Source organism: Drosophila virilis, chromosome X (genome assembly GCF_030788295.1).
Source record: "Drosophila virilis strain 15010-1051.87 chromosome X, Dvir_AGI_RSII-ME, whole genome shotgun sequence".
Classification (NCBI taxonomy): Eukaryota; Metazoa; Arthropoda; class Insecta; order Diptera; family Drosophilidae; genus Drosophila; species Drosophila virilis.
The window spans coordinates 5,582,646-5,609,111 of record NC_091543.1 but is presented as its reverse complement, the minus strand read 5'-3'; the positions used below and the strand labels follow the sequence as shown (position 1 = coordinate 5,609,111).

Below are 26,466 nucleotides of genomic sequence, written 5' to 3'. Positions count from 1 at the left end.
GGTATTTTGTAGTCGAGCACACTCGATTGTTTTCTATTCACCTGGAAATCAAGCGCGACGCAAATTTCTCGACAAAGCACTGAAGCATCGTCTCGTGCTCAGCCAGTTCTTCGTACCAAGGGCAAACCCCCTATTCGCTTGCATAATAGACTGCAACTTGTGGGTTCCCGAAACCCGGTATTCAATTGTTTTTGTGCCAATGTGTATTCGAAACCAAACGGAGAATACAGTGAAAGCTCCCATTACGGACAGGGTGAATTTCGTTGACGCAACACTTTCATCATTTTGCCACACAAATTGCATTCCCCTAACTGAAAGCGCCAATAACAGAGGGCGACAAATACATTTTCCAATATATATATATAAATATATTATAAATATGAATTTGCATTTTCATAATATTAGTGATGGGGATAATTAATGGTTAATTCCCTGAAGAAGCTAGATCGTGTCTATTCTATCTCAGAGATCTATCTCAGATCTGGCAACGCTTCTAACGAAATAGATTATCAAAAATTGAACGTAAACGAGAAAATTGAAAAAAAAACGGTTTTTATGCTTATTTTTGGAATTAAGGGATTGTATTGTACATTTATTTTATTATATTCGCTGTAATTTTTGAAAATTTCAGCCGATTTCTAAAAGCCTAGCCAAAGAAAATCCATTAGATATAGCCACAATTAAGCCGCCAAAACCTTATAAAAATTCAATCTCAATTAAGTAAATACTTAATTTATTTATAAAAAAAAATTGCACATATATTATTAGATGGATTTTCACTTGATATGCCCTTCTGCTGATAACCCCTCGCGACTTCACAATCAGATGACCTTTACGAAGAAAAGGTTCGCCTCATCCATCGATAGTTAGTGTATATAATTTGTTAGTTCTTTTGTTTTGGGCCTGCAACTGAGAATGCAATTAAAACTAGCTGGCAACGCCTAAAAGGCTGCCACACCGAGCGCCAGTTATCTATTGTGCGAATGTTATCTATTGCCGTGCAATTTGGCCATACAATCTGAATAATAAGCCACTGTCATTGTGATCAGCTGTGACTGATGTCCGCTGCGACACCAGGCGGCACGGCACGAAGGCGGCAAGCGGCAAGCGGCAACAACGAGAACAGAAGCAACAACAACAACAGCTACTCACGTGGCTGCTATGCGTGACTGCATAGCACATTTCTGAGGCACAATTGGATTCGTTGCCAATGCTCGATATATATGTAACAATAGAAAGCATGAACGTGCCGCCAACCAACCTCCATTCTCTTGGTATACACCCCCGCCCCCTCCCCTCCCCTCCTGTTCCATCAACCCATTGCGGCCCATTGGCAAAGCAAACAAAGTCAATGTCCCAGCTCACAGCGTGTACCCAGCAGCCATATGCATTTTAACCCTTTAGTGTGCCTATGGATTAATTGCACCACATGCACTTTGTACCTAATATTGTTAAGACGACGCTAATTAGACACTCTTTGTTTTGCAGAGACGTTTGAATATTCCAATTTAAATGATTTTTAAAACAATTATCCCAACAATACAAATAACACTTTTTGTTTAAGAAAAGTTGGGAGATTAGATTTCGAATATGTGTATTTTCTATACCATTTCCCAGTTAGGTTTGAATATATTTAATATTTAAGCTTTTTATAGATCGAAGCTTTTAAAAATCTGTCTAATAAGAAGCTAAACTGAACACACAAAAGTTTATACTACTGAAATTTTAAGGTATTGCACTAAGGGTTAAGGGCAAGACTGGGGAAACTGTATCAAACCGAGTAAGGCCGAATGCCAATTTGCCGAAGAGGAACGCACGTTGCGACGGCCACAATGAGTCTGTGTGCATGTGCGTGTGTGTGTTTAGAGGGGGGCTGGAGCATACAGGCAAACACAAGCCAGTGTGCATGTGTGTGGATTTTAGCAAAGCTTGACACGCCAGCGCCGTAATGCGCTTTTCGTCTCTCAGCTAACGAAAGTGTTGTCAGTATTCGTACGAGTCTTCAACAAGTAGGTTGGGACCGACAGCCCGAAGGCAGCGAAAGTCTTAAATCAACTACAAACAGTGTCCAGCAAGTGATATTGAACAAAACGAATATTTTACGTTACTTAAACGTTTTCGCTAAAGTGTCGATGCCGCTTAAGTGCAACAAATACGTATGTGCTGCTGTAAAAATCATATAAATATTTATTAAAACAACAACATCAATGTAAATTGCAAAGCGATTTTTTTTTTTTTTTCATATGCTAACTGCATTTGCAATGCGTAGATCGGCATAGAGAGAGCGCAAGAGACCGCCTGACTGAACGAACGTGAGCGCAAAGCGAGAGAGAGAGAGAGAGAGTGTGCCAATTGACAACTAGAATTCGTTTTGAATATCATTGCATTTGTATATGTGCATGTGTGTGTGTGTATAATGGAAAAGCTCAATTGAATCTTATATAAACGGTATTGTTGTTTACAGCTACGTAACTTGTTAACGTTTTACGTGCACTTTGTTTTTTTTTTTTTGGTTTTTCAAGCAGCTTGATGCATGTGTATGTACACGTGAGAGAGAGAGAGAGAGAGAGAGAGAGAGCGAAAACGTAGAACAACAAAAACAACAATTGCTTGTGGCAGAGCGAGTGAACAGCAACAAAGACACACATACACACACAAAGCAGTGAACATATACGTAAGCGAACTGCATTTAAATTGTGGTAGTCCCCCCTAACTGAGCACAAATATAACTCATACGCCACATAGTAAAGTTCCATTTTATTTTGTTTCATATTTTTTTAAATATACTTATATTGATTTTTTTTTTTTTTTTTTTTTATTTATACAAAGTTGACATTGTTTTGTCTTATTTGCCCAACACTGAATAACATCCCACGCATCCAGCCTGTTCGCTCAATCAAAGCAAACAACAAATGGCACGCTCTCAATTGTAATTTGATGCCTTAGAGTAAACAAACCAACTAATTGATTCGTAAGACGACCAGGCGAGTATCTAATACTAACTGAGTCAAATTGGCAATGTTGCTTTAAATATCTACAAAATCGTTTAGAAGAGGTTTCAAGTCTGCTCGCTGCCCGTAAAGCATTTACGAATGAGGCACAAAGGGGAGTTAAGGAAACTGTCAGAGGCTTGTTAGAAATTTAAATTTTACTCTGATTTTATACAAATACCAAGCTGCATGTATAACATTTACGAACACAGCACAAAGTAAAACATGAGAACCTTCTTCTGTTTCAATTTTCCTGTGTGTTTTTCTCATTTCTTTACCTTTTCTATGATGCATGACTATGAACAAATGAAAAGTTTTAAAAGAAATCTGATTCTGACCGACTAAATTTTAAGTGAATTTTGTAAAGTACAACAACAACTTAATCAAAATTTAAGCAAATTTTTTAAGTTCCAATTGTCCAATATTTGTCAACTTAGTTGCATGTTTTATTCGTATGCCTGTAAAATGTTGACGTATATGGCATATAAAGCGAATGACGATTATCTAAGAGATAATGCTTGACTTAAGTTTTTAACCATTGCATAATTATGCTTTTATATATGTACTCCTGCACACATAAAATACTCATGTTACAAACACGTCGCTTGTTCAATTTGAGGAGTTAATTTCGCGTTATGTCAGCACTTTTGCTGAGAGAATGCGAAATTTTAGACGATTCTTTTTTTAATTACAATTATGTCGCTGAGCATTACGTAAGTCAATGGCGTCCAGCGAGCTGCCTGGTCAGCAGATTCCCTAGAAGTTATAAGGCTCAATACACTGGGCCAAGAAATACTACTAATTTAAAAAGCGATCTCTCTCTTTACGAAACTCGCTTAAAAATTAAACACAAGTCTAGTAATTCTTACTTTAATTATAATATACACAATATAAATAAATGTAAAGCTCCTGATTTCGTGAAATTTTCAACATTTCATATCTTTGATTATTTGAACGATCTGGCAGCCCCGACCACCTTCGCTGGCTAATTAAGTTGGCTGCGCTTGTTATGATTTATCAAATCTGCCAACTGCTTTTGCTGCGGCAGCATTTATGCATACGTAACCAACTAACTGTGTACGTATACATTTTGTCTGATGCTCTATGCCAGCGACTGCCAGCTGCACCTGCAGCTGCACGTGAGCGCGATAACAATTAAAAGCCACTCGCAATGCGACCTTTCGCCCGCTGTTGCTGTCCCTGTTGCTCTCCGGTTGCATTCACAATAGTTAGCTGCCGTTAAACGTGACAACATTACGTAGAGCTTATGATGAATTAACAATAAATCTATTTTAGAATTAGCCCATTATGTGATATCTATAGAACAATTTCAAATGTACAGTGGATGCATTGTTGGAAGGGAAGTCGGCTTGGAGCATTAGCTGCCTTTGGTATTGGTAACCCTTTCTTTGGCCATGATTATGGACTAGAGATTTCCACTAAGCTACCCTGAACTAGACCAGCATGAATATACAAAAATAATTGGGAGTGTGCCCCAAAACCTTACCCAAGAACTTTTGCACCTTTAAATCGAATTGCTATTCGGCATCAAGTATTTTAATTTCTCAATTTTGTTGCCTTTCCGTATGTATTTATAAACATATTTTTCCATATCTTCTTTTTCATAGAATTCTTTTGGGTGCCAGCAATAAGTTATAGTTAAATACTTAGTGTTTCAAAGATATTTATTCCACAGGACAGGATTATAAAAGAGCAAATACAAAATGGAAGGTGAGTCCACAGAGTCCACGCATAATACTAAGGTGTCCGATTCGGCCTACTCGAATAGCTGCAGCAACAGTCAATCGCAGCGCAGGTGAGATTGATAGAGAGCTTTTTTCTGCAACGATAATCCTTCAATGACAAACTATCTCCGACACAAATAGTGGCAGCTCAAAGTCCCGTTTGAGCGGCAGCCACTCGTCCGGCAGCAGCGGCTATGGCGGCAAGCCCTCTACCCAGGCCAGCAGCAGCGACATGGCCGTCAAGCGCAACAAGGACAAGTCGCGCAAGAAGAAGAAGGCCAAATCGCCGGCACAGGCAACAGCAGCAACAACAACAACCATCAAATCTTTGGAGCAGACCGAGGAGCCATTGCTGGTCAAGCCGAACAATGGCAGCTGCGAACAGCAGCTGGAGCTGCAGGACGCACAACAGCTCGGCGCTCCGACGCCAAGCGATGCACACGATGCGCACGGCGATAAGCCGCAGCTGGATGTCGACGAGCAGCAGGATGACCCCCAGGCGGAGCAGATCCAACAGCTGGAGACGGCAACAGCCGCAACGATCTCACCCGATACGATGTCGGCCAGCGTGACTGTCACCATCGATGGCTGCACCAGCATGGAGAAGACGTGCGAATGGACCGACCGGCCGGGTCGACTGGAGGCGCATGCCGCGTGCATCGGCAAACAGCAGCTGCAGCAGCAGCAGCATGATCGCGTCAAGGAGGACAGCTTCTGTTGCGTCATCTCCATGCACGATGGCGTTGTGCTTTTCACCACGGCCAATCTGAACGAGATGTTGGGCTATCCGCGTGAAATGTGGCTAGGGCGATCCTTTATCGATTTCGTGCACATCAAGGATCGCGCCACATTCGCCAGTCAGATAACTACAGGCATACCCATTGCCGAATCGCGCTGCAGCCAGTCCAAGGATGCCCGCACGACGTTCTGTGTGATGCTCCGGCGATATCGCGGCCTAGCATCCGGTGGTTTTGGTATCATCGGACGTCCGGTCAGCTATGCGCCCTTTCGGCTCGGTTTGACGTTCCGCGAGGCACCCGAGGAGGTGCAGCCGGATGGCTGCACGCTCTCCAATGCCACCAGTATGCTGCTGGTCATCTCAGCCACGCCCATCAAGAGCTGCTACAAAGGTGGGTGCCTAAAATATTTATGATCCCCAATCTAATGGGTACTAAGGTTGTACAGACCTCACCGCAATGACCCTGCTCCGCATCTTAGCCAGGCCAATCAAGAGCGGCTATAAAGTTGGATGCAATCCACTTAAAAGCTTGTAAAGACCCGATCAAACCTATAAACAATATATATACTCTTGATCCTGACGAAGCGCTGAGTCGATCCAGCCAAGTATTGAAACCGGCTAAGCTAGAAACTTGAATCCCATACGCGAAACGAGCTTTTATATTTATTATCAATATCTGGCAAAATCGTAATAGTTCTAGCTGCATATAAGAAGTTTATAAGACGTTTGTGTAGGTATCTTCGAGCTGGTTTCAGGGTCGTATACTCCTGACTCGGGCACGCTTGCGTGTGTGTGTTTTTTTTTTATTGAAAGCGACGTTTTCTTGAACCCAACAAAACTTTGTTTCACAGAGCCCGATGAGTTCCTCTCGCCGAAGGGCCCCAAGTTTGCCATACGCCACACGGCGGCTGGCATCATTTCGCATGTGGATACCGCTGCGGTCTCAGCACTTGGCTATTTGCCGCAAGATCTCATTGGACGCTCGATATTGGATTTCTATCATCACGAGGATCTGTCTGACATAAAGGACATCTACGAGAAGGTCGTGAAGAAGGGCCAGACCGTTGGCGCCACCTTTTGCAGCAAGCCCTTTCGTTTTCTCATCCAAAATGGTTGCTATATACTCCTCGAGACGGAATGGACCAGCTTCGTGAATCCCTGGTCACGCAAACTGGAATTTGTCGTGGGACATCATCGCGTATTTCAGGGTAAGTCGATTGCAAATGGCCCCATACAGAAATTGAATACGGTGCAAGAAGAACAGTTGCGAAAAGGGATTTTTATCGGGGCTTACCTTAAAAGAAGACTGTTATTCGGAGTTTAAAAGTATTCAAGGAAGAAAAGTGAATTAAAAAAGTGTGTAGAGTCCATTCGATCTAAAGAACTAAAGGACTTAACCTAGGGAATTTTCCAAGATAAAACCCAGGCGCTTTGTTCCCAAGGTATCTACCCGATGATAGACCAGCATATAATAAATAGATAAAGGATATCTATAATAGATAGGAGAAATGCCTACAATATTGTAGAAAATACGACTGTTCAAGTTATTTCAAAGGCTCCTTAAGAGCTTTGTAAGATATTCCTAGGTATTCGCAAATATTCCTAAGGGATCTAGCCACTAGGAGAAATGCTCGGAATAATGAGCTGCCCGAGCAAGCCGACTAACTGCAGCTGTCATTAACAGGCCCGAAGCAGTGCGATGTCTTTGAGATGTCGCCAAATGTCACGCCCAACATACCGGAGGATGAGCAGAATCGGAACGCGTGCATTAAGGAGGATATTTTGAAGATGATGACGGAAACGGTGACGCGTCCATCCGATACGGTTAAGCAGGAGGTGTCGCGTCGCTGTCAGGCACTGGCCAGTTTCATGGAGACACTGATGGACGAGGTGGCGCGGGGCGATCTGAAGCTGGACTTGCCGCACGAGACCGAGCTGACGGTGTCAGAGCGTGATAGCGTCATGCTGGGCGAAATATCGCCGCATCACGACTATTATGACAGTAAGAGTTCCACTGAGACGCCGCCCAGCTACAATCAGCTAAACTATAACGAGAACCTGCTGCGTTTTTTTAACAGCAAGCCCGTCACCGCGCCCGTGGACACCGATCCGCCTAAAATGGACTCCTCCTACGTGAGCAGCGCACGCGAGGATGCCCTCAGTCCCGTGCACGGTTTTGAGGGCAGCGGCGGCAGCGGCTCCTCAGGCAATCTAACAACCGCCAGCAATGTGCGCATGAGCAGTGTAACAAACACTAGCAATACGGGCACCGGCACCTCCGGCGGTGAGAATAGCGCCAGCGGCAGCAGTAATCCGTTGCCGGTCAATATGACCCTAACCGAAATACTGCTGAACAAGCACAACGATGAAATGGAGAAATGCATGCTAAAGAAGCATCGAGAGTCGCGCGGACGCACCGGCGATAAGACCAAAAAGTCCGTCATCGAGAAAATGCCCGAATATAGCGGGCCCGGCCATGGTCAGACCATGAAACGCGGCGGCTCCCATTCCTGGGAGGGTGATGCCAACAAGCCCAAGCAACAGCTGACGCTCTCCGCTGTCGTTGTCGCTCCCACAGTGAGCGTCAGCCCGGCCGAGGACAGCCAGACCACTGCCAAATGGCAGGCGCCAATGACGGGCAGCCATTTATTCCAGAGCAGCTATAACTTTCCGCAGAGCATCAATCTGTGGCCGCCGTTCTCGTTGGGCCTGACAACGCCCACGGTGCACACAACGCACACTTCGATGGCCCAGAAAAGCTTCTCGCCGCAACATAATCTATTTCCCGCCTTCTACTATATACCCGCACCGTTGGCCACTGCCACAGCCGGCAGTGCCGCAGCCCAGACGAGCGTCAGCAGTGCCAGTGCGGCCCAGCACAGTCCGAAGAGCAGCGAGAATCCGAGCACATCGCAGCCGGAGGCGACGGCGGCAACTGCCATGCCAATGCCATATATGGCCGGTGTTATGTATCCACATCCATCGCTCTTCTATGCGTATCAGCCGATGCCCTTTCCCAGCGTCTCGGGCGCTGTCCAAATGTCCGTGCAGTCGAGTGGCTCCCAGTCCAACAACAACAACAAATCGATCTATACGGTAAGTGGAGCACAATTGATGCGCAACCTAATGAACTAATCCACATCCTCTGTACAGGCACAACAGGTTAAGATGGCACCCGCGTCGACAACAACCCAAAAGCCGGGCGCCTTTCATTCCATTACACCCGCTGAGCTGAACAAACCCGATGCCCCGGACACATTGCTGCATACGGAAACCAGCCCAAAAATATCAGTCCAGGAAGCGCCCAAAAAGGAGCTGTCCGATTTGCCCAGTACATCGGCTCGTAGAGGTTCGTCATCGGATCAACGGAACAATTCCAACAATCCAAAGGTGCATTCCTGTCAATTCCAACGCAAACAAAAGCCCAACTCACATACAACTCTCTCTCCACCCACAGAAATACACGGATAGCAATGGCAACAGCGATGACATGGATGGCTCCAGCTTCTCATCCTTCTACTCATCCTTCATCAAAACCACCGACGGCTCTGAGAGTCCGCCCGACAATGAGAAGGAGACGAAAGTTCACAAGCTCAAGGTAAGCTACAGACTACTTCAACCCAAAGTACGCAGATATTGCCCGGCTTTGTCCGCAGACGCAAACACAATTCCCACAATTTTCCAGCCTTACGGAAGAAATTTTCCGTACATCCGTCTCAATATTCACATACATTACAAAGCGTTCCGAATGTGCAGACTCTCAAGCTCTAGACTATGAGTTGATCTTCAACCAATCAATCAGTCAGTCCGTCAGTCAGTCAATCAGTACAAATATTATTATTTTCCGATGGATCCTTCTATAAATTCGAATACACAAGATTGTATCCTCTTAAAAGTCAAGTTCTGTAAAATGTGCTGTAAATCGATAATTATCGATTTATTAGAAATATTAAAACTTCTCGAAATTTGAAGTTTTTGGATGCAGCACAAGTTCAAGATACCCGCATTTAGACAATTTGAATGGGTATAGCGTATCAAAACGAAACCCAAATTCAATTTCAATCAATATTCGCAGCCCATCGTTGAGCATCCGGAGGAGGACCAGACGCAGCACGGAGATGGATAGCATTCCAAAGGACGGCTCTAGTTGTGTCGAATCCTGACATTCAGTTGCAGCAACAACCCAAGCCGCAAGGCCCGCACCCAGACGAGCTTCTCTTGGACACCCAAACCAAACGCTTGAGCATTATTTAGGTGCGTTAAAACTTAAATCTACTTATTTAATAACAGATCCTAACATATTATCTCCCACTCTCTCTACTCCGCTTTCAGAGTTTTCCATTTCGTGTGTAACTACATAAATTTATTTTCTGATCAAATTCAATTTTGCAAGTGGAGAAGGCAACGTTCAAAAAACAAAAAACAAAAAACAAAAAATACATTTACAACAAATTATGTGCCCAAGCGACAAATTTCATATCCCAATAAACGTTGCGATTACAGAAAGAACGAGATGGCAAAAAAAGCAATCAATAATGTTCGTATTTTGTCTATAAGCGATAATCAATCAATCAAAGTCCTTCTGAGCCTTTGGTAAATTCCACCCGTAACTGTGAAAAACGAAATTTAAGTCTTGTGTGCCATAAATATATTCGACACGATTGATTGACTGAATCAATCCTTAGGAAAATTCCACCCGTAATTGTGGAAAACAAATTCGAAATATATTTGACATGATTGATTGCCTGAATGATTGATTGGTTATCAATTCCAGTTATTTCGTCTGATCTACGTGCACGAGACTTCGGTAAATTCCACCCGTAAATGTGGAAAACTGGTGGAAAATAAAAAGTTCGTTGTATAACACGCGCTCTGCCTTCAGATTATATTTAAAGCTCTACATATAAAATCCATAAAATCAACTTAAATCAAAACACGGAACACAAGTAAAATTGTCGGAATACCATATTCCAAGCTGAATTCACATGTGGAAAATGAGTGAAAAGGTAAGTATGGAAATTCAATTAATCAAAAAGTAAATTAGAAATAGAATAGAAGAGTACAGAGTAGAATAGAATAGAATAGTATGGCATAATCTCCAACAAAAAAGTACTCAGCTTTTCTTCCTAATCAAGCATATATCTATATCGCAAATCGTATATATATATATTTATAATATATATATTTATAAATCAATTATCCTTAGTTTTTGTTTGAGAAAAGAAAAAGCATAGCAATTCAAGACTGGCCAGGTGTTATCTTTTATTCACAGTGGAAAAGCAAACACATATACAGATCACAATATATCTATGTTTAAAAATGTTATTAAATTACATTTGACTCTTTAGTCTTTAAAGAATTCATCATATGGCAAAGTGTCCAAGAGTTTTTGCAATGCTACTGAAAGGAAACGATCCGAGGCCTCCGTTATCTTGGGCTGTATGTCCGCTGAAAGAGCATCCCACTCGTCGTTGAGCACCTTCAGTGTGCTGTCCCGCAGTTCAGCATTGTCGTTGAACAGATTGGTCAAATTAAAGTGTCCACTAAAAAGTAAATTATATAAATATATATAATAAGGTCTGTGGGTCATCAGAAAATGTATACTAAAGTCCTTGTTAGCGAATCTGCATGTCAAAATTGACCAGGTAGTTTAGTTTTAACCTGGAGATATCCAAATAACATTCAGATATGTTCCTGTTATCTTTTTGATAACTACTTAGCATGCGGTTATCTAAAAGTTACTGAAAGCTAACTGAGATATTTAATAAACTTTAAGATGTGTAAGGCTTTAACTTTCAGATATTCAATTGTTATGGGGATATGTTTAGAATATGCTCTAGATATCTGGTTAACATGAAGACATCCACATGTTAACACAATTCTTACAGTGAGCCTTGCCTACAAAATACATAAATTTTGAGGCATTTAATTGTTTTAGGGATATGTTTAGAATATCTTTTAGATAACTGGTTAACATGAAGATATCCACATGTTAACTCAACCCTAACTGTGAGCTTTCCCTTCGAGATGTTCTTTAGCTTTAACTCTATGATATTCGATTATTATGGGCATCTGCTTACATTGTCTTTCAGAAATCTAGCAACCGTAATGAGCTTTAAATTTTAACTGAGCCCTCACTTTGATCTTTAACCTTAAGATTGAACAAGCAGATTTGTACAGCCTATCTTTAGGATATCTACATGTTAACTGGGCTCTTACTATGAGCTTTATATAGTTAACATGAAGATAACTAAACGTTAACGGAATTTTCTACTTACGAGGCCACTTTGCCGACCGACTTGTATTCGGTGACCTTCAGATAGGTGTGTCCATCGGCTCGTTTCTCGGGTGTGGCACGAATGCGCGACCTGGACTGCATCTCGTTCAGCTTGATGACAAGTTTACCATGGCTAACGATGGGCAGAATCAGGATTTTGCCCTCAACCTCATAATCGGCACGCAACTCGACGGCCGGCAGGGTGACGCTCCAGAGCAGCTTTAGGGGCTTGTTCAGATCCTTGGTAAAGCCCTTGGCGCTCTTGAAAATCACAGTATCGGCAAAATTGTGCAAAGTGGTGTTGCTCATGATCAGATTGAACTGCACGGAATCGGTGTCACCGCCGCTATTGATGCTCAGCGTGCCCAGCTGGAAGGGATCAATGCTGGGCACATTCCGCTCGGGTATCCCATTCTTGTAGAGACGCACATAGGTCTGCGTTTGCCGCAAAATACACGCCTCATCGTCCACGCGGCAGCGCTGCAGCTTATCGGCTGCATAGAGAGAGAGAGAGAGAGAGAGAGAGAGAGAGAGAGAGAGAGAAGCTGAGAAATGTGGATGCACTTGCTCCGTGCGTGTTAACGGTATCGAAACTCACGCAATGGATCGCCGCCACCGGCAGCAATATGGCCCAGAGCAATTGCTATGGCCATCCAGGTATGACTTCTCCAGTTATACATTTTGATTGGCCGCCAGAAAATCCTCAACTAACGAGCTGCGAATGCGTGCGATGCGTTTTTATGCCAGCTTCAAGACGGGCTGACAATTCCCGACAGAGTGCCAGTCTCTGAGTGGATCCAGGTGTAAGTGTGTGAATCTGTTGGACCTCGTCGCAATTATGGATGCATTAGCACTACAAATAGAATATTAATCCGAACGAATTGAACTGCGAACGTGCATTAGCTTGTGGCTTGGCTAATAGCTCGTTGAATATTTCAAAAAATTTAATACTTATAATTATTTTCAATTAAAATTAAACAGGCGAGCTCTGTTTATTGACGTATGAGCTTGGCCAGAAACCAGTTTTCCTCGAAATTCGGAACCAAATGATAGGGTATCCACATTCGAATAAGCCCTGCCGATAATATTATATAAGCATCATTTGTGTCATCTTTAATCCATGTAATATCCTCTAGCCGCAGGAGTCTTAGCTCTTAACTATACCCTCTATTCAAGACCTTTTCAAATTTTAATATAACAAATAAGATTATGACATTATTATTTACAGGGTATTCGATAGTCTAGCAAGCACTTGGGCCGCGCACTTACGTATTGCATTTTTGTCAAGTAAACAAAACTTGTCAAACTAATTGACTAGACCCTGATATTGTCATAGTAAATACAACTAAAATGTGGCCGCTTTTTTGATTGAGCTTATCGACACACATAAAAGATATTAAGGGTGAAATTCATTTGAAATTAATTCGCGCTCAATATGTTAATCCAAAACGATCCAGACACAATCACAACAATCCGCTTTTATCAGCACAAAACGAACCTAACCTAACAAATCTTTTTTTGAGGTTAGGCTTTAAAGTTAAACAAATTTAATCGAATTTAGCAAAGATTGCAGTGTTTTTATTAGCATAATAATAATTAAAGACACATGAAATATGAATACATTTTGTAGTGTAGCTAATTTAATTATGTTTTAAACTGACAATTGGCGCACATAACCTAACAAGGTTTTATAGGTTATGTTAACCAACCATCTCCCATATAGATAACTCTTCTGTTCGCATAGCCTTGGATGTACGCATCATCTTAACGTAGGGTACTGATCAATTCTGGGTGTGAATTACAGTGAATACTCGCAAAACAAATACTGCCAGCAAATGGAAATTTCGAGAGCTTACAAATTCCAGAACTAATTCACAAATTGACTTGATTTGCATTTACTCGAAAATTCTTATTTCCAATAGAGCTTATTTTGTATCTCTAGAAAGCATTACATTTTTAGACTGAGGCGTTCTGATTAGCGTGTGAGCACTGTGCATTAAACTAAACTGTGGCTTGCATTTGAGATAACAGCTGGAAGGTGTCAAGTGGGTGCAAGAGTTCAGCGCAGCAAAAGACCCCCTAAGGTTAAACCCATATGGAAAAGTACGAGCACTTAGCCCGATGACAGATTGCACAGTTAACCAGTCGCGAGATTGGCGTGGGGTAGGCGACTTGACTGAACGTTTAAGGGGCACCAATTAGTGGTAATTCGAAGGCTAATGCGGCTTTAACAAGTCATCGGTGCAATGTTATAATCAATTAAAAAGGTAAACAACTTTATTTACATTTATTGAACATGAACCGGCTGTCTATAGAGAGGTGGCAGGAGCGCGGGTGTTGTGTGACAATGTATGAGGGAGGGTGTGTGTTTGTGTGTGTGTGTGTGTGTGTGTGTGTGTGTGTGTGTAAGTGGATTAAAGTGTGTTGGGGTCAGCCACAGCTATATTAAGGTGTTCCAACTAAGCTTTTGGCTCATCGGTGCCAAGATTCCTCAGCGACTGCTCAAACTCAACAGAGTCCACCTGACGTTTGGCTGGATCAAATGGTGGCGGTCCAATCAGATTGACCACCTCATCATAGTCAAGCGTCTCCTTATCGAGCAGAGCTTCTGCCAGCTGCAAATGTGCACACAGCATTAGCATGAAGGAGAAAGAGAGCGGAAAAGAGAGAGATAGCATTACCTTCTCCAGCTTGTCGCGATGCTTGTTCAGTAGATCTTCGGTTGTTTGATACGCTTGGGAGACGACGTTGCGCGCCTCGTGATCGATAATGCTATCCATAGCACGGGAGAAGGGCTTGGTGCCACCGCCGCCACCAGTCTCATTCGAATCACGCACATAGATGGGACCTAGCCGTTCGTTCATGCCAAATTTCTTGATCTGCGAATAGGCAATCTTGGTGACCTTCTCTAAATCGTTTTGTGCGCCAGTTGTGATGCGATTAAATATCAAATTCTCTGCCGCACGACCGCCCAGTGCCATGCACATCTTATCGAATAGCTCCTCCTTGGAATACAAATGCTGTTCACTGGGCGTGTATTGGGCAAAGCCCAGGGCCAGACTTGTGCGCGGCACAATGGTCACCTTGAGCAGAATATCCGAATTGGGCAGCATCCAGCCGACCAACGCATGGCCAGACTCGTGATAGGCAATCACCTTGCGTTCGGTCAGCGAAAGCGCATGAGAACGCTTCTCGGTGCCACCTGGAAGCAGTAAAACAATGAATGGTTGGCCAATTGCTGGCAAATGCAACACAACGCACCAACTAAACGCTCGACGGCATACTCTAGATTTTTGCTGGTGACCTCTGGCTGTACGTTGCGCGCCGCATGGAGCGCCGCCTCGTTGCATACGTTCGCAATATCGGCGCCGGAGAAGCCGGGCGTTAGGCGTGCCAAACGCTGTGAATAGCTGCTGGGCGCCTCGGCCAATTTAACTGATGACAAATGCTTCTCGAATATTTCTTTGCGCTCCTGAAGTGTCGGCAAATCAATGAGTATGTGACGATCAAAGCGACCGGGACGTAACAGAGCCTGCAGAAATTTGAGCAAAAATTAATTAGTAGCTGAAAGCTGGACAAATGAACCCAAGCCTGAGCCAGGTGTCTACCTTGTCGAGGATGTCCGCTCGATTGGTGCTCGCTAGCATAAGAACCCCCTCCTTGGTAGCCATGCCGTCCATTTCGACAAGCAGCTGATTTAGCGTCTGCTCGGACTCGCCGGAGCTGCCCTGGCCCATGCTTTCGGTGCCGGAACGCTGTCGTCCAATCGCATCGATTTCGTCAATGTAAATAATGCAGGGTGCACGTTTCTTGCCCTCCTTAAACAAATCGCGAACACGTGCAGCGCCCAGACCGCCAATCATTTCAATAAACTCAGATCCATTCATGCTGAGAAAGGGCACCTGCGCTTCGGTTGCAACCGCTTTGGCCAGCAGCGTTTTGCCACAGCCGGGTGGACCCAATAGAAGAGCGCCGCGAGGCACCTTGGCGCCCAAGCGCTGATACTTTTCTGGTGTCTTTAGATAATCAACAAACTCCTTAACCTCCTGCTTGGCCTCACTAAGGCCAGCGACATCGCGAAAAAGTACGCCGCGTCCGCCATCAAACGGATCCACGAGCGTAAACTTGGCTCTGCCCATTTGGTTCTGTAATTGCATGTTAAAACAAATTAGGAAAGGCTTTCAGAACGCCTGCACAAATTACTAACAAATGAGTCCATGCTGAGTGGGCTTTTCATGCTCTTCATGCGCGTGGCAATGGACATGAGCAGGGCGCAGAAGAGCAACAGCATCAGGATGCGGCCAGTGGTGTCCGTTTGCCGATCATAAGTAACTGGTACGCCGTCTGTAATACCCAAACGTTTTTCCACAAGGCGCAGCTTTTCCTCGAACTTGTTAGCATCCGCAACGGCCATGTGGAATATGGTGGATGTTACTTTTCGTCCCTTGATGACAGCGCCGTCGTGCAGTATAATGGTTACCATTTCCATATCCGGCCGTATGATCAGCTCCTTAACTTCGCCCACGGCCAGCATATGATGCACAAACTCATTCCATGAAACGTAACGTGTGGAGCCCTCGGGACGCTCGGTGCGCGGCGTTATAAGCAACGATATAAAGGCCACAAACATGTAAATTGTGAACAGCCAAAGCACTGCTTTAGTTAGAACCGAGCGCATTTTCTCATCGTTTTCATTGTTTTTGTTGTTATTGGGATTTGATGACTCTTCACCGGAACCGGAGCCGGACCCCTGTGACGTTTCTTTGCCGCTCTCTGGCGGCGTTTCGTTGTTCGGGTCAGTTGACTTGTCGCTCTTTGCGGGTTTGCTGCTCTCCTTGCTGCTCTCCTTGTCGCTGTTCTTGTTGCTGCCGCTGCTGTGCTTGTCCGTGTCTGTCTTGCGGGAGCATAAGCAGCGCAGATGCAATTGCTGCACCTCGCGTGGCGTCAATTGCAGAGAACGTGCAATCACGCCCACAATTGCTTTGTACTCTGATCGCAGCATTTGCATCTGTGTGGCATAATGTTAAATGTGTTCCAATTGGCATCTATTTTATCGCCACTTACCTGTCGCCAGCTCAGCGGCTGCAGGGCGGGCGCAATTAGCTGCCGATTTAGGCCAGCGGCGCCGCACAGCTTGCTGGGCAATCCGGTTGCGGCAGCGGCAGCGGCAACTGCATTTGGATTGCTCATGTGCGTCACGTAGGCGTGGCATCGCGCCAGATTGTGGGATCCACGTTGCAGCACATTTCTAAAATGTCGCAGGCCTTTGTACATAATTTCCAGCCACTTTTCTTCTATTGCGACTTGTGGCCGCCGGTTCGAATACGTAACTTGATGTTGTTCGCTTGAAATAACATGCATTAGAGTTGCCACCCCGGCGCAAAGCGGCTGGCCTGACAGCAGCGCTCAATCAGCTGTTCGATGTTGTTGGGGGGCTGTGAGCAAACTATTAATTTTTTATAAAGTTGTCATTTTGAAAGGCACATCTTTTTTGTTTATAATTTGTAGGCCAAATGGCAAGCGAGGATTCCGCACTCCCGCACTCGCTTTCTGTTGCATAAAAAATCAATAGTTGCTTGTTCTCGTTGTTGCATACTTCTCATCGAAAATTTTGTATTAACCCTTGTGTGACCCGCATGCCAAAAAATATCGTTTATCAACACGTTAATTTCATTTTTCTGTATAATCTTTATTTTCGGTTTTAAAAAATATCTCGGGCTGCTCAAAATGAAAAACAATCAAAAGGTCCTATTCTTTAATATTTTATATATTTATATATATATATATATATATTTATATAAAAAAAAATAATAATAATAATAATGCTATACAAAATTACTTCGTACTACACAATAATAATGTCACTGAATTGAGTAACTAATTTGTTAAATTTTGTTGTTCTTTAAATGGCATTTGTTCGCTGTTATCAATAATTGCTATTCACTGAGCCATCAAATGGACCCATACTGTCGCCATAGTCCTGCATATCCTCATCGATTTCATCGTCGAAATCATCGCCCAACTCTTTCGATTCTGGACAATGTCGGCAACGACTCTCGTTGACTCCATAATTAATGCACGTAGATCCTACGCACTCACAACATCCATCGTGGAACCATCTGAAAAAGGGAGAAAATACAATAATTTGACTTGAACAACGTTTTATAAATGTATTGGTGGTGAAGTTTACGCACCTATAGCTGCTAGCGCCCATTGTTTGACAACTTTGACGGCATTTATTTAAGGATACGCACTGATCCAAATATATAACCGTACAATTGACTGTCAGCGTATTATCACGTTCCTCACGTGCCTCATCTAGATTTTTGTCATTGAATTCTATCAAAAAAAAATGTTATAAGACATATTCATTATGTTTTATAAGATTTTACTTACTCAAATAGTATTTCTCGTCTTTATCCAGTTTTGGCTTGCCCCTGGACCAATCCACTTGAAATGTGAAAACATCCCAAAAATCACTTTCACTATCCTCAGTGGTAGCTAGCACATTGAATAGCTCTGGCACCCCATCAAAGTCCTCAACATGAGATTTTTTGGACAGTGAGTTGCGTGTGTCGTTGGGTTTGGGACAAAGTTCTGCAAACGAGAAAATTGTTACCAAGTGGTGCAACATAGGTGTTAAAGTTCAACTTTATTGCATGGTTGCAATCCAGTTTTAAACGGCGGCTCAACTATCGATGATTGCAGCGCACGATATCTATTTTGGCACATCTCAAATACACACACGCACACATAAACACAAACGCACAAGCACACACACACACACACACACACACGCGCGCAGATGAACCAAAAACAAGGCGACTGCGACAGCGCAATAATGAATAATGAATATTGTCACACCAGAGATCACATCATCGATTTACATATGCACACATACATATACATATACATATTGTGTTGTAAATATCTGATTACTTACCCACACAACTACAGCACTCCTCATAGTACTTTTTGCCCAGACATTTGAGGCACTCTTTGCAGCAGGAGCAATTCTTAAGCTCGCATTTGCAACTCTGCGTCAACATGCACTTGGACACTATCGAGGCGCAGACGACTTCATTGCACGACTCCACCATGCCATAGAAGCAAACAAATCCCAATGCTAGAAATGCGCCAACCGTTAGCGATCGCCACACCTCCATTGTGATATACAGTTTATTTATTATTCCAAATACAATTGTTAATGTTTTTTTTTTTTTTTTGTTTGTTTGTGCGTGATAAAAAGGGCTCACGCAATTTGTGGGTGGACGTTTGGGGGGGGTGGCTGGCTTGGCGGCGTATTCGAATTGCACACGAGTGACAGACAAAGAGCGAGAGAGTGAGTGAGTGGGAAGTAGGCGCAGGAGACACACGCCGACGGTTTGAAAGACTTTGATCGATTGACTGATTGATTGATTGATTGATAGCTAGGTAAGCATACAGATGTTGTGTGTATAATTACAACAAATAACAATAAAATAGCAAAAAAAAAAAAATGTAAATAAATAAACAAAACAACACAACACAAACAATTGTTAACTACTGCTACACATCGAAAACATTACGAATATATATATATAATATATATATGAATTTGATAGATACATAGAAATTGAATTTCGTAGCGCGTTATATTTTGTCGTATTTGCAGCAGGCACAAGAACAAGTTTTGGAATGAGCTATGAATATTTTACTAAATCATTGAACAAGTCAGTCACAGCGCGTAACAACAACAGCAACAGCAGCAGCAGCAGCGGCGGCGGCACCAGCAACAACAATAAACGACACCACGACATACACTAACAAAACGAAACAGAAGACAAAACACACACAACGATCAACGATCGACAGACGCGAGAGAGGCAAACGACGACAACGACAACGACAACGTCGACGTCGACGTCGACGACAACGAGACGGCGTCAGCTATGTAGCTTGTTTTTATTATTGGCGCGACGCAGCAGGGCATAACTGTCTTTTTTTGTTTTTTTTTTCTCCGTCTCCTGTCTTTTTCCCAGCCAGGCCCAGAGGCTAGCCAGCCAGCCAGTTAGTTAGCTAGATACAATGCGCGAATTAAGCGCACACACACACACAGACGCGCGCGCGCAAGACACGGGCGCAGAAACACACGTTGGCTTAGAGAAACGTAAACACGTTACGAAGCGTTGTTGGCATGCGGGGGCGCTGCTGACTGCGACGAGAGGGGAGGTGTGGCGCGAGTGCGAATGCGAGCGCGTTCATTAACTGAATGATGGACTACCACAACGAGATGCGAGCAAACAACAACAAAGCAACGGCAACAACAAAAATTATCAATACACACATCTACATTGAGATCGAAAAGGTATTCGATTGGAATGCTCTCAGCAGTGTGCATGAGTGTGTGTGTGTGTGTGTGTGTGTGCTGCGTACTGATTTTGTAACTGTGGTATGCGTGTTTTATGTGTGCAAGCCACGTTATCGATCACGATTAATTTCAAGCCGCAATATCGAAATCTTTATTTCGTTTTTTAATGCTCATCAGACAAAATATGTAAAATATTTGAATAGTCATATGATTCTAGGTAGCTTATGCAGAATCTAATAAGTGCAAATAGTAAATTCTAATTCGTATAAATTTTCGCGATATTTCACCAACTATCGGTATCGATATTCTTAATGTGTGTCATAGCTTAAGGCATTCAAATTCAAAATGGAAAAAAAGTACAAATTAATAACGAAACGGAAGTTTTCAGCTGTGTAATAAAATGTTTCGTAGGTATACACAAAACAGCTGTTGGCAGGTGCCCCCGTCGCGGAGCGCAGTCACGATACCCCGCACCCATCTCTAGTTACTCGAATGTCCAATAACAAGCATTTTCGATATATTTGGCAACTCTGGTTGAGCTGAATAACAACAAGAAACCGCTGCATAAATATACAGCTACAAAAAGCGCATCAAACGCAAATGATTGTGTTCAGAAACTGTGCTGTGCTTCTGGTGATTGCCTCAATATGCAGTTTCTTCTACGGCATTGGACATATCCACGTCGAGGTGGAGCCCAACGCTTGTCGAATGACATACATGTTTGGTGAGCCAAGATTTGCAGTAAGTAAGAAAAGAACCGCTGCATTTGGAGGATTAATAAATGTATATATTTTCTAACAGCGCGTCAGATTTAGTGCCAACAAACAGTTTCCCAACTATGGCCTATATTACTACTATGAGGGTGTGCGCCAGACGCTGGATCCGCTCAAGATGCGCATGACTGGCGCACCGGTGATATTTGTGCCCGGCAATGCCGGATCCTACAAGCAGGTACGCTCCCTGGCGTCGGTGGCGCTGCGGAAGGCGCGCGAACATCCCGATGCAGGCATACATCTCGACTACTATACGATTGACTACGACGAGGAGCTGTCAGCGGCCTATGGCGGTTATATGTACCATCAGCAATCGTTTCTCAAGCATTGCATACGGACAATTGCCGCACTGTACGGCCAGACCAGCCCGATAGTCCTGATCGGACACTCCATGGGGGGCAAGCTGGCGCAATCGGTGTTGACGGATACTGAAATTGGGCAGCACATAAATGCAATCATAAGCATATCGACACCACTCGATCAGCCAGTGCTCAATTTGGATGCGCATCTCGACCAGTTTTATAGGGAGGTGCACGAGGTGCTCAGCCGTACACGCACCGCCACACAGCCGTCGATCGAAACAAATGTGTGCCAGAGCTTGCACCAGAAGCCGCCCAGCGAACAGAGCATGGCCAGCCAGAAGCTGTCCGCCAAACTGGACAATGTGCTGCTTATTTCCACAGGCGGTGGCAATCGTGATCTGCTGGTGCAGGCTGGCTTGACTAACTCGCAGTTCAATGATCTGCATGCCATGGTAAGAACTGAAGTCCAGTATTTGTTGATTTGAAATCCTTGCTTAACGTTTGCTCCTGCTCTACAGACCTCGGCCATACCGCGCGTTAGCCTCAGCTGCGACCATTTGTCTGCCGTGTGGTGTCTGCAGTTTATGCAGGTCATCAATCGTTTCCTGTTCAGCATTTCGCAGCGTCGGGACGATGGCACCGTCATCTTTAGCAGCAACAAACAGCGCAATATGCACTCCGCTGTGGCGCATTTTGTGGTTGGCATTTGTTTTACACTTGTCGCATGTTCTATAATACTCTACATATTTTAGAAACCGAGGATACGGCAGCAGAGCTTGATGAAACTGCAGACGCACAGCGATTGGCACGAGGAGCATCGTCTGGTCATTAACAAATTTTTTGCCAATGGCCTGAGAAGTCATTATTATGAGCTGATCGGCATAAAGCGTCAAGAGCGTTTCAAGGTGCCACGCAAATTAGTTTTAACGCCAGCTGTTTATACTCTATACTCAATGTGTCAAAGAGCGAATATTAGTTTGTCCGTCTGACATGAAATTCGAAATGAAGTCTGTGAAGTCTGTAAAAGCTAGAGTCAGCTAGTTTCCCAATCAGATGCCGAAACATCGCAGTCTACAAATATCATAAGTTAATATTGATTCTCTTAAGGCTCTTATGACACTGTGAATAGAGTATTGCACGGACGGCTGCAACCGACTGACATGATTTTAACCTACTTTTAACGTATTCCCCCACCTCCCCACAGAAACTTGCCATTGAGGCTTTGAATGTTGAGGGCGATGAGAACTGGCTGTTTGGCTGCGAGTCACATAGGCACAATGACACCGAAGAAAACTACTGGTGAGTGTGCACACACATACAGGCCCATGCACTCACACTTCACACCAATTGGTTGCTTTGCAGCGAAAAGGCCACGCCGCTTACCCATCTCATCCAGCGTCTGCCCAATACAGAAAGCGATCCGCGCAGCATTGCAGTCCTCGATTTGCACAATCTACGCAAAACTTATGAACAGTGGACGCATTTGCTGTTACGTTTGCCGCCGGGCAGCAAACGCACCGGCTACAATCTGGACATATACGATCCCAAGGAGCGCATCCTGGACATACGCATGCCACGCTGGTATGCCTATGGCAGACGCACGGTCGTCAACGAAACTCTGCAGGGCACACTACACTATCGACTGCGGATTTCTGATCTGGTCGAGCCGTATCAGGGACTGCGCATCTATATTGAACCGGAGCAGTGTCTGCAGCCCAATTATCGCATTACAGCCAAATTGTGTGTGCCCTGGGCCGCCGGCTTTGACCGCTATCAGACACTGACGTAGGTTTTCGTGCGTTTAGAGCTTAGCGTGAATTATAATCGACCGCTTTAAATTGCAGCTCACCGGATCAGAAGCCCGGCCTGTATATTAATGTGCCCACACTGATGCCCAGGCATTATAATACCACATTGAATCCAGTTATGCTGGACCTCTACTTGGATCCCATTTGTCGCTATCGCATCAGGTAAGCAAGCACAAGCCATTCAAGAATTCTATTCATTTGGTGAACCAATTTGTCACCTATATAAGCGGACAAAAGCTTTAAAGCTGCGAGATCAATAGGTAGACGGACATATAGTTTATAGATTTGGACATGTCTACTCTATATTGCAATAGAATCTTACAGTATCCTTGAAGACGGGCAGAGCTAGCTTAAACTGAATCTATGCCATAAATAATACCAACATTTCTCTCTCTCTCTCTCATTCTCTTTCTCTCTCTTAGCTATGCATACTCGTATGCGGATGCCCTGTCGCGTATTGTGCTGGAGTTTTATGGCTGGTTGCCGGCGCATTTAGTTTGTGTGCTGTTGATTGTGCTACGAAAACAATTGGACAAGTTCCAGGAGGCGGGCAGCTTCAAGAGTCTCAGGCCCTACGTCGGCTACTTCCAGTACACATCGCTCTACTTGGTGACAGGTGCGTGTGCCTAATATAATTGTATAGAATAAATTAAGTTTACTATGTGTTGTTAACGCACACAGGCTGTCGGCTGTTTAAGAAGCTAATACTCAATTTGAATGTCTTGCCGTTGCCGGAGCAATTGGATTACAGCATTAATATATCCATCATTATACACTGCACGGCCATTGGACTGTCTATTGCGGCCGCGTTGGCGGTTTGGCTGGCCCTGACGCTTTATGGCAATGCATTCCATCGTTTGGCGCTGCGTCTGACGCGCCTTTCCACATCCAGTTCTAACATAATGCTTTCTATTATGACGCATCTGCCCATCACGTATGGCATCTTGACAATCGGCGTTGCGTTGGGCGCCTGCAGCGGTCTGGCACTGTTGTTGGCCTTCTTGTTTTATTTTCTTATGTTATCCAATGCCTACAAGGACTATCTGGAGGATTATTTGTGGCAAAAGGCGGCAAATTTGCTGCACATGGCCACGAGCAGCGGCACCACAGAAACGGATCAGTCCACGGCCAACAACGAGCAGAGCGAGCAGTCGCTGATGCCCAATAATGGCGAGATCAGCTCGACTGAAGAGCAGCACCAGCAACCGGATGAAGATAAAGCGGACAGAGAGTGCTGCGTGGGCCTGCAGAACTTTTCGTTTCACATAACGCTACTGCTAATGCTCCTTATGCTGCTGCTGCTTAGCGCACCGGCCAGCTTAGCCTGGCTGCGCAGTCGAAGGTGGTTCGCATATCAATACTCTTATATTATATATATCTAAATAGACATATGTATATTACAGACATGGCATTGTGCTTCCCGATCCATCTTTACATACCAACATTGTGGCGCTCGGTTCACTTAGTCTGGTGCTACAGCTGCGTGCGCCGCAAAAATTGTAAGTCCAACAAATGCAATTTATAAGTTTTTTAAAATTCAACTTCCACGCATTGGCGGGCAAGCTCTTGTTTGTAAATAGGCAGCACTTTATGAACGTACTGACAGGGCGACAGCCAATTGCAAACAGCGTGCAGTGCTGCCCATTCTATATGTTGAATGTTGTTTAACAGAATCTGCTTAACAGCACTTGAGCTTAACATTTAAGAGCATGCGAGAAAAAAAAGCTAGTCGCATTGCTAGGTCGAAAAGAATTTTTTTTAATGGAAAACACAATTTACGTTTGATTGAGTTTTTTTTACGCAGCAGCTAAGCTTGTGCCTCTAGCTCCTTGTAGTCCGATCGCTATGCAATTTTCATTTCTTATGACATACAAGAGTGTGTTTATACCAAAGCTCGACCTTTAAACTGAAGTACGTTAAGTGTTGAGAGATAAATGGGGAAATGTCCTAAAAGTGGAATATTCATCATCCAGCTCCTATGCTATAGATGATAGTATGATGCGGTCACACAAACAAGCCTAAATTATCTCAGCTCATCGTTTTGATCCCGAATATATTCATTTCATGGCTTGGAAAGGTTTTTTTTTCAATGGGTGCAGGGTATGACTATAAAGGATTTGCGAATGTTTTTTGAAATATGATTCGTCTCAAGGTGATTCGTTTGAGAGTTTAAATGAATGAATAAGAAAGAATTAGAAGTTTTTTAAAATCATTTTTTAACTATTTGTAATTGAACAACTCAAATGTTGCAAAACTTGATTCGACTGAAGATGATTCAGTTCAAAGTTTGAATCAATCATTCGACTGAAAATGATTCGTTTGAGCATTCGAATCAAAGCAAATGAATTGTTTATCGTTTGAATTGGAACTCGTTTGTCAGCTTGTCAGCATACATTTGTAATTGAACTTTGAATTAACTTGTAATATATTGCTTAAAATATTGCAGGCATGGCTATTGGATGCTCTCCATTTTATTGTATTTTTGCGCTGGCATTGTGCTGCTCTACTGCCAGACGGCCATTTATCGGCTGAACTGTGTGATTGCCGGGGCCTACGCCCTGCTCGCCGTCCACCAGAGTCTGGAGCGGCTCTACGTAAGGCTGCGACAGCGTTAAGGATAACAACGGATATTCAGAGAGATCTTGTACTGTTTGATGTGCTTAAGGCGTATTTTGATTTGTTATTTATTTGTGGCTTATATAGTTTGTGTAATCGATTTTGTTAGAGTTTTCGTTACGTATTTTATATATTTGATATGCCCTTGCGTGGACAATACCAAATGTGTTATTAAAAGGCGCATAAATAGCTTAACTAGATGTCGAAAATTATGTCTAATTTGGCGCTACAAATGACATGACATGTTTTTCTGCGCGCCGTGCGGGAAGTCCATAATAGATCTGGGCTACAAATCGCCGCCAAATGGGCGTTGCCGCAGCCATCGATCAAAAATTGTGTGATCGATGGCACATAAAAAGAAAAAAGAAGTGTTTTCCATTTTCATAACATGTTAACAGCCCCATAATTATATGAAATGTGTGAAAATGCATACAAATTGACTTACAAATTACACACGACTGCATAATTGAGGTCTGTTTAATTTTAGTATTCATACTAACTTACCAAATATAGTCATTTTATTTGTGTTATTTTTTTCAATATTTGTTAAATTAAGCTTAATTAGTTTTTATCCAGAATTTTACAAACGTTCGTAAATAACTTTAGAAATATACTTATGTACATTTATTTAAATTTAAGAATATTTACGATTTACTTTTAAAAATTCGTATATCATATATCTAGTCGAATATTTTTGCTGTGCTTAGCATTTATGCTACAGCTCTGAATTTTAGTCCATTCGCAATCAGGTGCCCCTTAAACATTCAAACATTTTAAAACATGCTCTTAATTTAATATTAAGTCGAATACTCAACGGATATAAGTTTTGTTCAGGGCAGGCTTATAAGCAGGGCTGCAAGCTCATC

General features: G+C 43.4%; 5 protein-coding genes across 8 annotated transcripts; 2 read left to right on the top strand and 3 right to left on the bottom strand.

Moving 5' to 3' along the window:
* The first annotated feature begins 1,979 nt into the window (after positions 1–1,979).
* per (period circadian regulator) lies at positions 1,980–10,010 on the top strand. 4 transcript variants are annotated; one of them, XM_070211223.1, is made up of 10 exons: positions 1,983–2,156; positions 2,526–2,674; positions 4,687–4,806; positions 4,877–5,865; positions 6,326–6,682; positions 7,159–8,570; positions 8,628–8,864; positions 8,932–9,072; positions 9,550–9,728; positions 9,807–10,010. In XM_070211223.1, exons 3-9 carry the CDS (start codon positions 4,715–4,717, stop codon positions 9,598–9,600), a joined length of 3,279 nt encoding a protein of 1,092 aa, XP_070067324.1. In that variant the 5' UTR covers positions 1,983–2,156; positions 2,526–2,674; positions 4,687–4,714; the 3' UTR covers positions 9,601–9,728; positions 9,807–10,010. The 4 variants fall into 4 exon arrangements, with proteins under 4 accessions (XP_015025536.1, XP_070067324.1, XP_015025537.1 ...); XM_015170051.3 differs by lacking the exon at positions 2,526–2,674; XM_015170049.3 differs by lacking the exon at positions 2,526–2,674 and having other exon boundaries at positions 4,619–4,806.
* A 701-nt stretch (positions 10,011–10,711) lies between these two features.
* On the bottom strand, positions 10,712–12,528 carry dyw (daywake). Its single transcript, XM_002056769.4, has 3 exons — positions 12,350–12,528; positions 11,753–12,245; positions 10,712–11,017 (listed from the first exon to the last, which is right to left on the bottom strand). Exons 1-3 carry the CDS (start codon positions 12,429–12,431, stop codon positions 10,819–10,821), a joined length of 774 nt encoding a protein of 257 aa, XP_002056805.1. The 5' UTR covers positions 12,432–12,528; the 3' UTR covers positions 10,712–10,818.
* A 1,482-nt stretch (positions 12,529–14,010) lies between these two features.
* Spg7 (SPG7 matrix AAA peptidase subunit, paraplegin) lies at positions 14,011–17,387 on the bottom strand. The gene is made up of 6 exons (XM_002056768.4): positions 16,816–17,387; positions 15,959–16,759; positions 15,360–15,896; positions 15,013–15,283; positions 14,433–14,953; positions 14,011–14,366 (listed from the first exon to the last, which is right to left on the bottom strand). Exons 1-6 carry the CDS (start codon positions 17,110–17,112, stop codon positions 14,211–14,213), a joined length of 2,583 nt encoding a protein of 860 aa, XP_002056804.2. The 5' UTR covers positions 17,113–17,387; the 3' UTR covers positions 14,011–14,210.
* A 110-nt stretch (positions 17,388–17,497) lies between these two features.
* cv (twisted gastrulation BMP signaling modulator crossveinless) lies at positions 17,498–19,278 on the bottom strand. Its single transcript, XM_002056767.4, has 4 exons — positions 18,695–19,278; positions 18,148–18,348; positions 17,946–18,090; positions 17,498–17,870 (listed from the first exon to the last, which is right to left on the bottom strand). The coding sequence occupies exons 1-4, from the start codon at positions 18,915–18,917 to the stop codon at positions 17,678–17,680; spliced, it is 762 nt and encodes a 253-aa protein (XP_002056803.1). The 5' UTR covers positions 18,918–19,278; the 3' UTR covers positions 17,498–17,677.
* Positions 19,279–20,494: 1,216 nt separating this feature from the next.
* On the top strand, positions 20,495–25,968 carry PGAP1 (GPI inositol-deacylase). The gene is made up of 11 exons (XM_002056766.4): positions 20,495–20,842; positions 20,903–21,628; positions 21,695–21,874; positions 21,929–22,081; positions 22,381–22,475; positions 22,539–22,961; positions 23,021–23,146; positions 23,407–23,600; positions 23,666–24,326; positions 24,388–24,483; positions 25,431–25,968. The coding sequence occupies exons 1-11, from the start codon at positions 20,702–20,704 to the stop codon at positions 25,597–25,599; spliced, it is 2,964 nt and encodes a 987-aa protein (XP_002056802.1). The 5' UTR covers positions 20,495–20,701; the 3' UTR covers positions 25,600–25,968.
* Positions 25,969–26,466: the final 498 nt, after the last annotated feature.